The sequence below is a fragment of the Oryza brachyantha genome, chromosome 7, assembly GCF_000231095.2.
Source record: "Oryza brachyantha chromosome 7, ObraRS2, whole genome shotgun sequence".
Taxonomy (NCBI): Eukaryota; Viridiplantae; Streptophyta; class Magnoliopsida; order Poales; family Poaceae; genus Oryza; species Oryza brachyantha.
The window spans coordinates 13237096-13248701 of NC_023169.2; the positions used below are offsets into that span (position 1 = coordinate 13237096).

General features: G+C 38.9%; 1 protein-coding gene across 2 annotated transcripts; it reads right to left on the bottom strand.

Annotated features, from left to right (window-relative positions):
- Positions 1–6157: 6157 nt before the first annotated feature.
- LOC102717264 (cysteine-rich receptor-like protein kinase 6) lies at positions 6158–11385 on the bottom strand. 2 transcript variants are annotated; one of them, XM_015839184.2, is made up of 7 exons: positions 10424–11385; positions 8711–8848; positions 8475–8602; positions 7590–7797; positions 7260–7497; positions 7004–7157; positions 6158–6641 (listed from the first exon to the last, which is right to left on the bottom strand). In XM_015839184.2, the coding sequence occupies exons 1-7, from the start codon at positions 11277–11279 to the stop codon at positions 6366–6368; spliced, it is 1998 nt and encodes a 665-aa protein (XP_015694670.2). In that variant the 5' UTR covers positions 11280–11385; the 3' UTR covers positions 6158–6365. The 2 variants fall into 2 exon arrangements, with proteins under 2 accessions (XP_015694670.2, XP_040381886.1); XM_040525952.1 differs by having other exon boundaries at positions 6550–6641; positions 7286–7497.
- Between the last annotated feature and the right edge of the window lie 221 nt (positions 11386–11606).

Sequence of the window (11606 nt, forward strand, 5' to 3'; positions counted from 1 at the left end):
GAAACTGAGACGAGAGGATGAGCGGTGGCCATGGATGTACTACATGTATAGGCGACGAATATTTTATCGGAAGGAGTAATTGTTTTGCACTCTTATCTTTTCACTTATATTCATACTTATAAACCAAAATTTAAATTTTTAACCTTAAATTTGAAGTTGATTTGATACTTTTAACCTAACTTATTTTTTCCTAAAATATCTAAGTTATTTCTAGTCTTGACTTTTAAATCGCTAAGAATATATATATATATAATTATTATTTACAAATTATATTTCGTTGTCATTTGGCTTTATTTATGAAACATCAAAACAATCCCCCTTTGTCACCATGGTTATCATTCAACGCATGTTGATCGGGTGTAAAGAAACAAGCACCAACCTATGAATGCTCCTCAAACACACGTTAAGGAAGAGAAAACCTTATATCACTAAAATTTTAATAAAAACACATGTAGAGTAATAGTCATGGAGCATAGTTGCTCATGTTGTTATTGTCTGGAATTTTTAACTTGTAGCCCTTTGAAAAAACTTTGATTATAAATAGACCCTTAAAAAACTTCAATAAAAAATAGACCTTTTAGCTTGCTGCCAACGTCATTAGCACCGTGGTCCAATGTCTCGGCGCCAAAGACGATGGCGTCGATAAACTTGTCCCTTGAGACGGCTAAGTCATTGATATGGAGAAGGCCAGTGCCAATGTCATTGGCGCCGAAAATCTATTCGTAAAAAAAAATTGGAAAAAAGGCATGTAGGTAAGAAAAAAATATTTACAAATAGGTCCTCAGCGTCAGGTGTAAATATTTTTTCTTACAAATTAATCTTTTTTCAGAATATTTTTACAAATAGGTTATCGGCGTCAATGACATTGGCACCGTCCTGTTCAACGATGCTGTCAAAAAGGTCCATTCAGGCAATAAGTTTTTTTAGTGTCTATTTATAAAACAAGTTTTAGAAAAGGACCGAAATGTCAAAATTGCAGTTGTTATTTTTTTAGAGTAATTTTATAGTACTCGAGAAGCTACCAAGAGGTATCAAAATTTTACACTAAAATTTTAATATCTCTTGATACCTAGTAGGTACTAGGAGGTACTAAATTTTATACTAAAATTTTAGTACATCTCGGTACCTACTCAAGAACTGTAAAATTGCTCATTGTTTTACCATAGATATAACTACCTCTGTCTGAAAGTAGACATACCTTTTGCTATGTACCTAGAATTTAACTGTATGTTGATTATTGGTTATTTCCTAAATTACGGTGACTCCGTTCTAAAATATAAGTATTTTTAAGATTTATGGTACGACTTATCTCATCAATCACTTTTTATTTAAAGTTATTTTCATTTTATACTCACATATCCTCACCTCATCTATTCCTTATTTATTAAGAGCACTATAGTGTTAATTTCTCTTAATATTATTTTCTGCTAAGTAACATATAAATGTTTATATTTTGTAACTATTGAACTTGAATTTTAGAATTGATCGGTAAAACAGTAAACTGAGAGTGCAAGAGAGTTAAGACTTCATATTTATAGTTCCCAAATTTTAGATTTATTATCTAGAAAAATAAACTAAAGAGTTAATGATAATTACAACGTCATGATACTATGAATCCATGATAGTCTAATAAAAGTTGACCAACTTGACCGACTCTAGGGCCGGATATGCGGAGAAGCTACCAAGACCGTGTCGTATTAATGGACTGTCGAGAAAGTATTTGCAGCCTATTTTCTACATCAACGATCATATCTTTTACCGACATTATTGTATGGCTTTTCAAGGAAAAAAACAAAATAACATATTTGTAAATAAAATTAATTTCTGAATGAAACCTTTATATATGTTCTTAATGATTTAAAAAATGTTGTAAAACAAACTTCTATCCAAAGACTAGGTTGAATATTTAAAATTTGGTTTATAAATATAAATAGAAATGAAAAATGAGACGAATTATATTCAAAGACTAGGTGTGATTGACTAGGACTTGATTTAATTTCCCATCAAATTGAGGCAACTGGTCTTGATTTCACACGTTGCAACTAGCAATTGACGATACAGGATAAAGACAAGAGAACTTGCACATATTTTATGTCTATCTGAACATGATTTATACTTTTCAAAGTTTATGATATAGACACACAGGACAGTGATGTACGTGCCAGCTGGATAGCAACCAGCTCAAGATCTATGTGAGATGGATTAAGACTAGAGGGCTGTTTAGTTTGTTAATTACTTAAATCGACCCTATTAACTTTTGGTAATACCAATGTTTTATGGAAACTAGCTAGCTATCTCTGGAACATGGAAAATACCCTTAGAAATCCCATATCCGATAGAACACCGTGGACTTCAAAGATATTTTTCTTTTGAAAAAAAAAACTATATGATGGAGTTTTACACGTGGTACAAAAATTATGCCAATCCATCGAAATCTGATATGCTACCGGTGAATATCTGAGGAAAAAATGAATTCGAATTAGTGAAGGTCGCCCCTATTGCTTTCTATAATTTTTTTAATAAATTAACCCCTTTTTTCCTGATATTATGGAATAATTCAGATTTGCTTCAAACAAGTGATTTTAATGTAGTTGATAAAGAATATAATATATTTTCCTAGCAAAGTATCGTATCTTCTTAGGGGTGTTTGGATCCCTCCTGTGCTTTTTTAGTCCCCGTCACATCGAATGTTTGGACACTAATTAAAAGTATTAAATATAAACTATTAATAAAACCCACTCCATACTCTGGACTATTTCGCGAGACGAATCTATTGAGTCTAATTAGTCCATGATTAGCAAATGTGATGCTACAGTAAACATTTGCTAATCATGGATTAATTAGGCTTAAAAAATTTATCTAATAAAATAGCCTTTATTTATGCAATTAGTTCTGCTATCAGTCTATATTTAATACTCCTAATTAACATCCAAATGTTCGATGTGACAAGGACTAAAAAAATCCTGGATCCAAATAGCCCCGTTCGGCAAGGTATGTTAGAGTATGTTAGATATCTAGTTCCCTCGTTTACCGCGCGCACGCTTCCCGAACGGCTAAATGGTGTATTTTTTACAAAAATTTTCTATTAGAAAGTTGCTTTAAAAAATCATATTAATTTATTTTATATTTTTAATAATTAATAATTAATTAATCATATACTAATCTATTACTACGTTTTTCGCACCGGACAACTTAAGCCCCTTCTTTCCACTACCGAACGTGCCCTAAATATAACCAACTAATTTGACATGAACAAAGCCACCTGTCCATACATTATCTGATTGCGAGTCTCTGTACGTGTCTGCGGAATTCTACTGTATGACGACAAGGCTTGTCTGGATCTAACTAAACTCTCTTTCCAAGCTTGCAGTCATCCGCACACCAAGTGTGCTCACCGTGTTGTTACGAGCCAGTTTTTGCACCAACAATTGATAAGTTAGATACGGCACAGTATGTTTCATTTTTAATTATTTTCTATGAGATGAAAGTTTACGATATAATCTATTCAAATACCTGTATAGTCAAAAAATATTAGTCACTAGTATAGAAGATAGTATAGAAAAGAGTATCTATATCTGGTTTTGTTTTACGGTTAAGTGATGTGATTCGGATACGGCCAATAGTTAAGTAAGAAAAAATGATCTTTCCTCCTACGGAGAGTGTGGGGCTCGGAACGAGGTGGTCGGCTGGTCACCGTGGGCTGGGCCGTATCCTCGCGCCGTCTCGCGGCAAGAGGCCTGCCGTGACTAGCATAAGCCCCTCACGGCCTCACGAAATAACTACGAACTGAGCTGCTCGTGTTTGTATTATTTGAATAGATGATATTATTAATTTTTTTCTATATGTTAATCATCCGTATTCTTTGATTTTTATTTTCGGAATACGTGAAAATACAGTTATATTTAAAATATATTTTGTAATGAATCTAATAATAACAAAAATAAATATGATTTGTATAATTTTTAACAAAATAATTAGTCAAATATGTGGATGTTATTTATTAAAATATGGAGGAATTAGTAGAATATAATTAGCTGCGACAGACCTAAACGGTATTGCGCAATCTTCCACAGACCACAGCGGTTGCGAACATGTCCTGCTTCAGGGAGGGCTGGTGCGCGCTCAACATCCGACTCGCCGACGAGAAATTAGATATTATGCCACTTATCAAAAGGTGGTTTCGTCATAATGCCACTCCACGGAATTGGGTCGCTAAAATGCCACTAACAAATGATGTCGTCCATTTCTTTTGCCATATTCTACATTTCTATTCTTTTCCTCTTGTTTTCGCACTCTCCCTGACGATATTGCCCTCACACCATAGACGCCTCAGGGGCGAGGGCGAACCCAGCAGCGGCGGCGATGCCGAAACCGAGGCCGGCGACGAGCACCTACTCCGACCGCATGCAGTTCAGCTGGTTCAGCCGGCTGGAGGACATTGTGGAGCACCCACGTGAAGGCCGACGCGATGGGCAACAGCAGCGCGAGGCCGTGCTTGTCGTTGTTGGAAAATATGATCATATTTCGGTATATTTTAATCCAAAACAATAAGATAATAGGCATGACAAACATAGGAAATAATCTAACGATTATGAATAGAACATTTGACAGCATGCTTAATATATAGTAAGCACAAGCATCCATATGATCATGATATAGCAATAAAAAATCATTGCTATTAGGCATTCAAAAACATTAAAAAGAATAGAGGAGAATGCGATATACCCTGAAAATGGTCTGTTTCCGTCAGTCGACATGGTGCAGTGAGTAGTCGTGCGAGTGCACTCCCCGGACTGGACTTGAATGCTCCCATCTCAACCAGTCAACGGGGAGTCTCACTAACCTCTCTATTTAAGTTGAGTTTCTCCAGTTTAAATCTCCAAGGTGGTATTATTGTCTCTATCATTCATTGTGGGCTAGTAGAATTTTAGTCAACTTTAATTGGGCCTAGCCCATTTTGATTAACAGTCGTCGGCTGCCACGTCCGCGATCTGCTGCGTCACCATCGCCCCGTTCGTCGACATTAGCGCCGACTTGAATGCTCCCGCCATGGCCGCAGTCACCGGCTCCTACGACACCGACATGCCCTTCTCTGAGCTCAAGCTCACCTTGGAGCTATTGAAGCCGCCTTCTTCTTCTTTGACCTCAAGCTCACCTAGTAGCTATTGCCGATGCAGCTCAACACCGCCGTCCGTGTGCGCGCGTCTCTTCTTGCCAAGATTTCATGGCCGCCGTGGCGGAGGGGCTACAACGTGGGCCACGATGCAAGCACGGCGACGGTCGCCGGAGTCTCGGCCGCCGCAGTGCAGGACAGTCGCCGGAGTTTCATGCTCGGCCAGGGGCAATTTGGTCCGACGTACGGTGAGAAGAGGCAGAAATTGATCCGAAAGCAAAAAAAGGCAAAACAAATGTTAGCTGTCGATTGGGACTTGGGAGTGGTATTTTAACGAAGCGATTCCGTGGAGTGGTATTTCAGTGTGGGAGTGGCATGTTGTCCAATTTTTCCTCACGGACACAGTATTCACCGTGAAAATTACGTATGCGCGATCGTGCACGCGTGGCGCTTCCACGCGAATCGGTCCTTTGTTTTTTCTTATTTTTATGTAGATATTTTTTCTTTAAAATTTTTTAACTGATTATTTGAGTCCAAGATAATGAGAATTTTTACAGTGTATAGAATATTTAAATAAAAAACATTAATATGGGATATTTGTGTATGGGATGTTTTTTATTTTTTTAAAAAATATGTGTATATTTTTTATATATCAAGTTTATATCTATAACTTTTATGTATAAAGTTCTTACATATAAGATTTTTGAGTTAGGAGAAAATAAGAAATGTACTTTCTTAATACATGGGAACCAAAACTAAAAACATACCAATTCAAAATGGAATAGATCAAAATATAAAAATGTAAAAACCTTCATGTGAAAGAAGTAAATGACGTGTTTGTTTGCACATTAGACCTTACCCTATTCACATGACGGATTCTCAAAGTACTCCATAGGAAATGCTCATAAGGTTGTGTTTTTTTTGATAAATGAAAAATTAAAAATAAAATATTATCTGACTCATTAATAACTACCTAATAGTATAAGCGATAAAATTAACTATATACAATTAAAAAAATCGACCCTAGAAAGATGAGATAAAAAGCTTTTTTATATATAATTTTTGCAAAAGAATGTACTTTTTTACCAGCTTGGAAAACATGCGCGTGAATGCCGCCAAATAATCCTTTGCAAAAGAATACAGCCAAAATATGGCAATATATACCCACACAATTTCAACACGAAACAAAAGACAAGCAGCAAGCCAACTGCACTAGCGACGCCGGCCAGCTCTGCTTTAGCCTCTGCCTCTGCTACCTGGGAGACAATTGCGTCACGGTCTGGGAGTAGCCAGAGCTCCCGTCGGAGGACGACGCTGGCCTATGAACCACGAGGGCCGGCAGGGTGCTGGTGGCGTCGCTGTTCAGCAAAACCATGACATCCGCCATCGTAGGGCGATCAACCGGGTTCTGCTGGACGCAGAGCAGGCCGATGTTGATGCACTTCAGCACCTCATCCTCACTGTAGTTTCTTCCCAAGGAGTTGTCTATCATCTCCACGATGTTTCCCTCTGACCAGTGCCTCCATACCTAGCATTATTAGCACATAGGTCTTCAGTAATCAGTGTGCAGACGATATGTTTACATGCATGGTTGTCTGTTAATGCAAGTGCCAAAAATGCAACCAACAATAAATGGTGCATTAGTCGGTGAATTAGCGAGCATGGTGTCATCTTTTGACATTAGGAATATGCGAAATGATCGTATTTGTAAATAAAAAATAATTTATAAATAAAAAATTTATATATGTGTTCTTTTAGCGATTTAAAAGCGAAGACTGAAAAAACAAACTGCCATAAAAATGTAAAATCAACTCTAAATTTACAGTCAAAAATTTAAATTCTGACTATAACTATAAGCGAAAAGATGTGGTTGTGTATATATACACTCACTATGTTTATTATATCTTCATTTTGCTCATAGAAATAGGGCCCATTGCTCCTTCTCCGGCCGGTCACGATCTCTATGATGAGAATGCCAAAGCTGAACACATCTGATTTCGTGGAATACTGTCCGTGCATCACGTACTCCGGAGACATGTAGCCACTGCATCAACATTTAACAAGGAGAGAATCACATGATTAGAGGGAGAACTGCATAGTTCATATATTCGGTTGCCTTTATATCTAAATAAACAATCCGATTTACAATGTTCCGACGATACGGTTCGTGACCTCTCGAGTCTGGTCTTGCCCAAAGAGCCTAGCGAGCCCGAAGTCGCCGATCTTAGGGTTCATGTCTGCGTCCAACAAGATGTTGCTTGCCTTCATGTCACGGTGGACGATCCTCTTCTGCGAGTCCTGGTGAAGATACTGCAACCCCCTAGCAATGCCTTCGATGATCCTGAATCGTGTAGTCCAATCTAGCCCTTTCCTTTTCTCTTCATCTAGTTAGAAAAAAAAATCGTGGTCATTTTGCTGAAACATGCATGAAGAAAGTGTAACATATCTAAGTTTTCAGAGGTGATATTTGTAGTACCAAAGAGAAAGGTGTCGAGGCTTTTGTTTGGCATGTATTCGTAGACAAGCATCCTCTCTCCTTCTTCCAGGCAAAAACCCACAAGCCGCACAAGATTCTTGTGGTGAAGTTTGGCCGCCAAAACTAGCTCGTTTTTCACCTCTTCTAGCCCTTGGTTCGAACCCTTCGCTAGCCTTTTCACTGCCACTTCTTGTCCGGTAAGTAGTCCCTGAATAATTTGGTTTAGTATCTTCTTACATGGAGATATGGATAGATATGTAGATATACAAAACTTTGCAGTTGCTTGTAAAAGTTTGGTAGACTATAACTCACATTAATTAATAAAATTAGAGTGACAATTAGGACTAGTGCATGCACCCATACAAAAAACATTTATAGTTTCATATTTGTATCATGCTTAATTCATAGCATGAAATTATTGTTGAATTGTTCCATATTAGTTATGGAATAGCAAAGAACCAGATATATGCTGAAGAACCTCTTGCCTCATTATGATCCTACAATTGATATTAGAGTCTAGATAATTTAACATATAACCCGATGGACACTATGATAAAAAGAACTAATAGGCCATAGGTGCTTGCGGGGCATCTATACCTGAGAGACCATCAATGTATAACAGCTGAAGGAACACCAACGTGTGAATGAAAAGATTACTGAATATTCCATATTGAACACCAGTGTGTGAATAAAAAGATTACTGAATAATTTCATATTAGTGATGTAATGACAAATGATTTAATATATAAGCAGTGGAGCCTCCATCTCATTGACTATTTTTTAGGAATGGAAAGATCCCTTACAATCCTACACTCATTAACTATTTTTTTTCAAAAAAGCCCGGCAATGATTCAAATGTGACAGAGAAAGGCTACTACACAATACCTTATAAACTGCACCGAACCCCCCTTCACCGAGTTTCATGCTTTCGTTGAAATTATCAGTTGCCACTTGCAATGACGCCAGAGATAACAAGGTTGACTTGACACTTTCAAAATCCTCAGCTGCGTCAGCTGCAAATTTGCATGGATATGATAAACTGTTAAACAATACTGATGATTAACAATGCCAGGGGTAATTTGTGAAAGATTTAATGCCAAATTGTTCTGAGGATCGCTCACCTCCGGTTAAATGATCTGCTTTTCGCCATCTTCTCTTCTTACGCATGTTCCACAAACACAGGGAAATTGCAACTAAGATTGCAGCTGCCACTATCGGCAAGACAATTTCCAGAATTGTTTTTACTGACTTTTTCTTGCCTGCAGTTTTGGAGGGAGGCAGTTTGTTCAAGTATGCAAAACAGGGCACCTGTTTTCTTAGCTGAGCAGCTGATTATCAAGCCAGCAGCTACTCAATGAACAAAATTGACTTTTTTTAATATTGTTTAAGACAATGGAAACAATGAGCTACTATGGAGCTAGCGATTGTTTTGACTGCTACCAGTCTACTACGTTGTAATATAGAACGTGACATGTTGAAATACAGCAGTAGTATCGGCTCTTCTAAACAGTGGGTGTTGATCATCTGCGGCGATTAGCTAATAACATATCAGCAAGAATTTGGTGAGCTAAAAAGTCAGACTTATCGGGTTTAAGTACGCAAATACTCTCGACGCCGTTGACTTTTTTTATACATATTTATCGTCTTATTTAAATTTTTTTTATCAAATATGTAAAGCTATAGATATGCATAAAAATATATGTAACAATAAATAAAATAATATAAAAATAATTAATAATTATGTAAATTTTTTGAATAAGACGAATAGTCAAACGTCTATAAAAAAATCAACTACGTCAAACATAGACGGAGTTAGTACGAGATAAACAATGTCGCTATACATAAACCAAATGAAAACGTGCAATGACTTAAGATTGAAGAGATATGATGTTAATATACTACATCCTTTGATTTTTTTATATGATGCTATTGACTTTTATATTCACTTGATCATTTATCTTATTAAAATATTATATCCCCGATGCCGTTGACTTTTTCTATACATGTTTATCGTCTTATTTAAATTTTTTTATCAAATATATAAAGCTATAGATATGCATAAAAATATATTTAACCATAAATAAAATAATATAAAAATAATTAATAATTATGTAAATTTTTTAAATAAGACGAATCGTCAAATGTCTATAAAAAAGTCAACTATGTTAAACATAGACGAATCTCGCTATTCATAAACCAAATGAAAACGTGCAATGACTTAAGATTGAAGAGATATGATGTTAATATACTGCATCCTCCGATTTTTTTTATACGATGACATTGACTTTTATATTCATTTGATCATTTATCTTATTAAAATATTATATACTCATTAATTATTTTATTATAATTTAATTTATTATTATAGAAACTTTAAGTATAACTTATAATTCTATATATTTAGATAAAATTTTTAAATAATACGAATGGTCAAAAACCGTAGATAAAAAATCAACAGCAAAAATGAGCGATATGACTGTGGACCATCGAATTGTCTGGAGATTTGGATATTGAGCATGAGTGCGGCTGGGACTAGCCAAATGCGCCTAGAGGGCACTTCTTAAAATATTTTATACAAGTTACAGGTTAATTTGTAATTATAATGTACCCCGATTGTATGAAAAGTTTATTTTATTAAAATAACCATTGAGAAAGTTGTAGTAGTAGGTCAAAAAAAACTAACCATATTTATTTGGGATTAGGGAAGTTTTACGTTTCTTTAGAAAGCATATGGAGGTAACAATTTTTTAGTACAAATTTTAGATACCTTTAAACACCTAATTTCTATAGTTACCAAAATTGTAAACATAAAGCATAGTGTGCAGTATGCTCACCTCCCGTAGTGCCCGGCACAGCATCCGGCGACGTCGCCGGCGGCGAGAGGCCGTCCGCCCACAGCTTCAGCATTGGGGCGCCGGTGTAGAACTTGTCCTGGGTTACCTCGGCCCTCAAGTTGCACCTCGTGCCGACGATCCTCGCGCCCAGCGTGTTCAGCGGGAACGTCTTCCACCACGCGGCCACCAGGTCGTCGAGGCAGCTCCGGCACACCGCCGGCGACAGGTCCGGCGTGCACTGCGCCGCCGAGTAGATGTTAGGGAACCCCGGGTCGGCCCCCACCCGCTGCCCCGTGGCGAACAGCCTCGTCGTGTTCTCCACCGCGTACAGCAGGGTGGCGTTGAGGAGGCCTGCGACGGCGCGGTCGTAGCCGGCGACGTCGGCGCTGGTGATGTTGGCGGCGTTCATGAGCGGCACCTGGCCAGAGTTGTTGGTGGCGGCGAGGAAGTCCTTGTCGGAGAAGCGGGCGTAGCACTGGTTGTAGACGAGGATGGCGTCCCTGGTGCGGTTGCAGACCTGGCCGACGTCCTGGCCGGCCCTGGTGCCGCAGTCGTAGCAGTCGGAGGAGCTCACGTCGCCGCGGCAGAGGATGATGCCGTAGACGGTGTCCGGGGCGGAGCCGAGGGCGCCGGAGGCGAAGAGGGTGGGCGAGGTGGAGGCGTTCAGCTGGAGGTCGCTGATGAGGCCCTGGAGGTTGGCGTCGTAGGTGCTGTTCACCGCGTAGGTGCCGCCGCCTCCGCCGCCGCCGCGGCCGCACAACTGCCACGGCTGCGCGGCGGCGATCGGCAGCGCGGCCGCCGCGACGAGGAGAAGGAGAACGGCATGAACGACGGAGACCGACGATCGCCGCCGCATGCCACCGTGGACGGACGCACGCACCAGTCAGCAGGTGGCGGCGGCGCTGGGATGGAAGCTTGCTTGCTCGATCGGCAGCTTCAATTAGGAGTACAAAAAATTTCTGTGCAAATTTGCGATGGTTTTTCTCATGGTGTTGGCAAGTTGACGTGCGATAGCCCACAGGCCACAGAGACGACCGCAAGATTAGTGTACAACGTTTGGTTAAGTGTCAGCGTCGTTGGTGCATGTAGGCGCATTTCATCGATCCATCATTAATTCGCGGAAGTGAGGTCGTGATCAATCGTCTTACGGAAAACCACCGCATCGCAGCTGTTTCGATTCGCT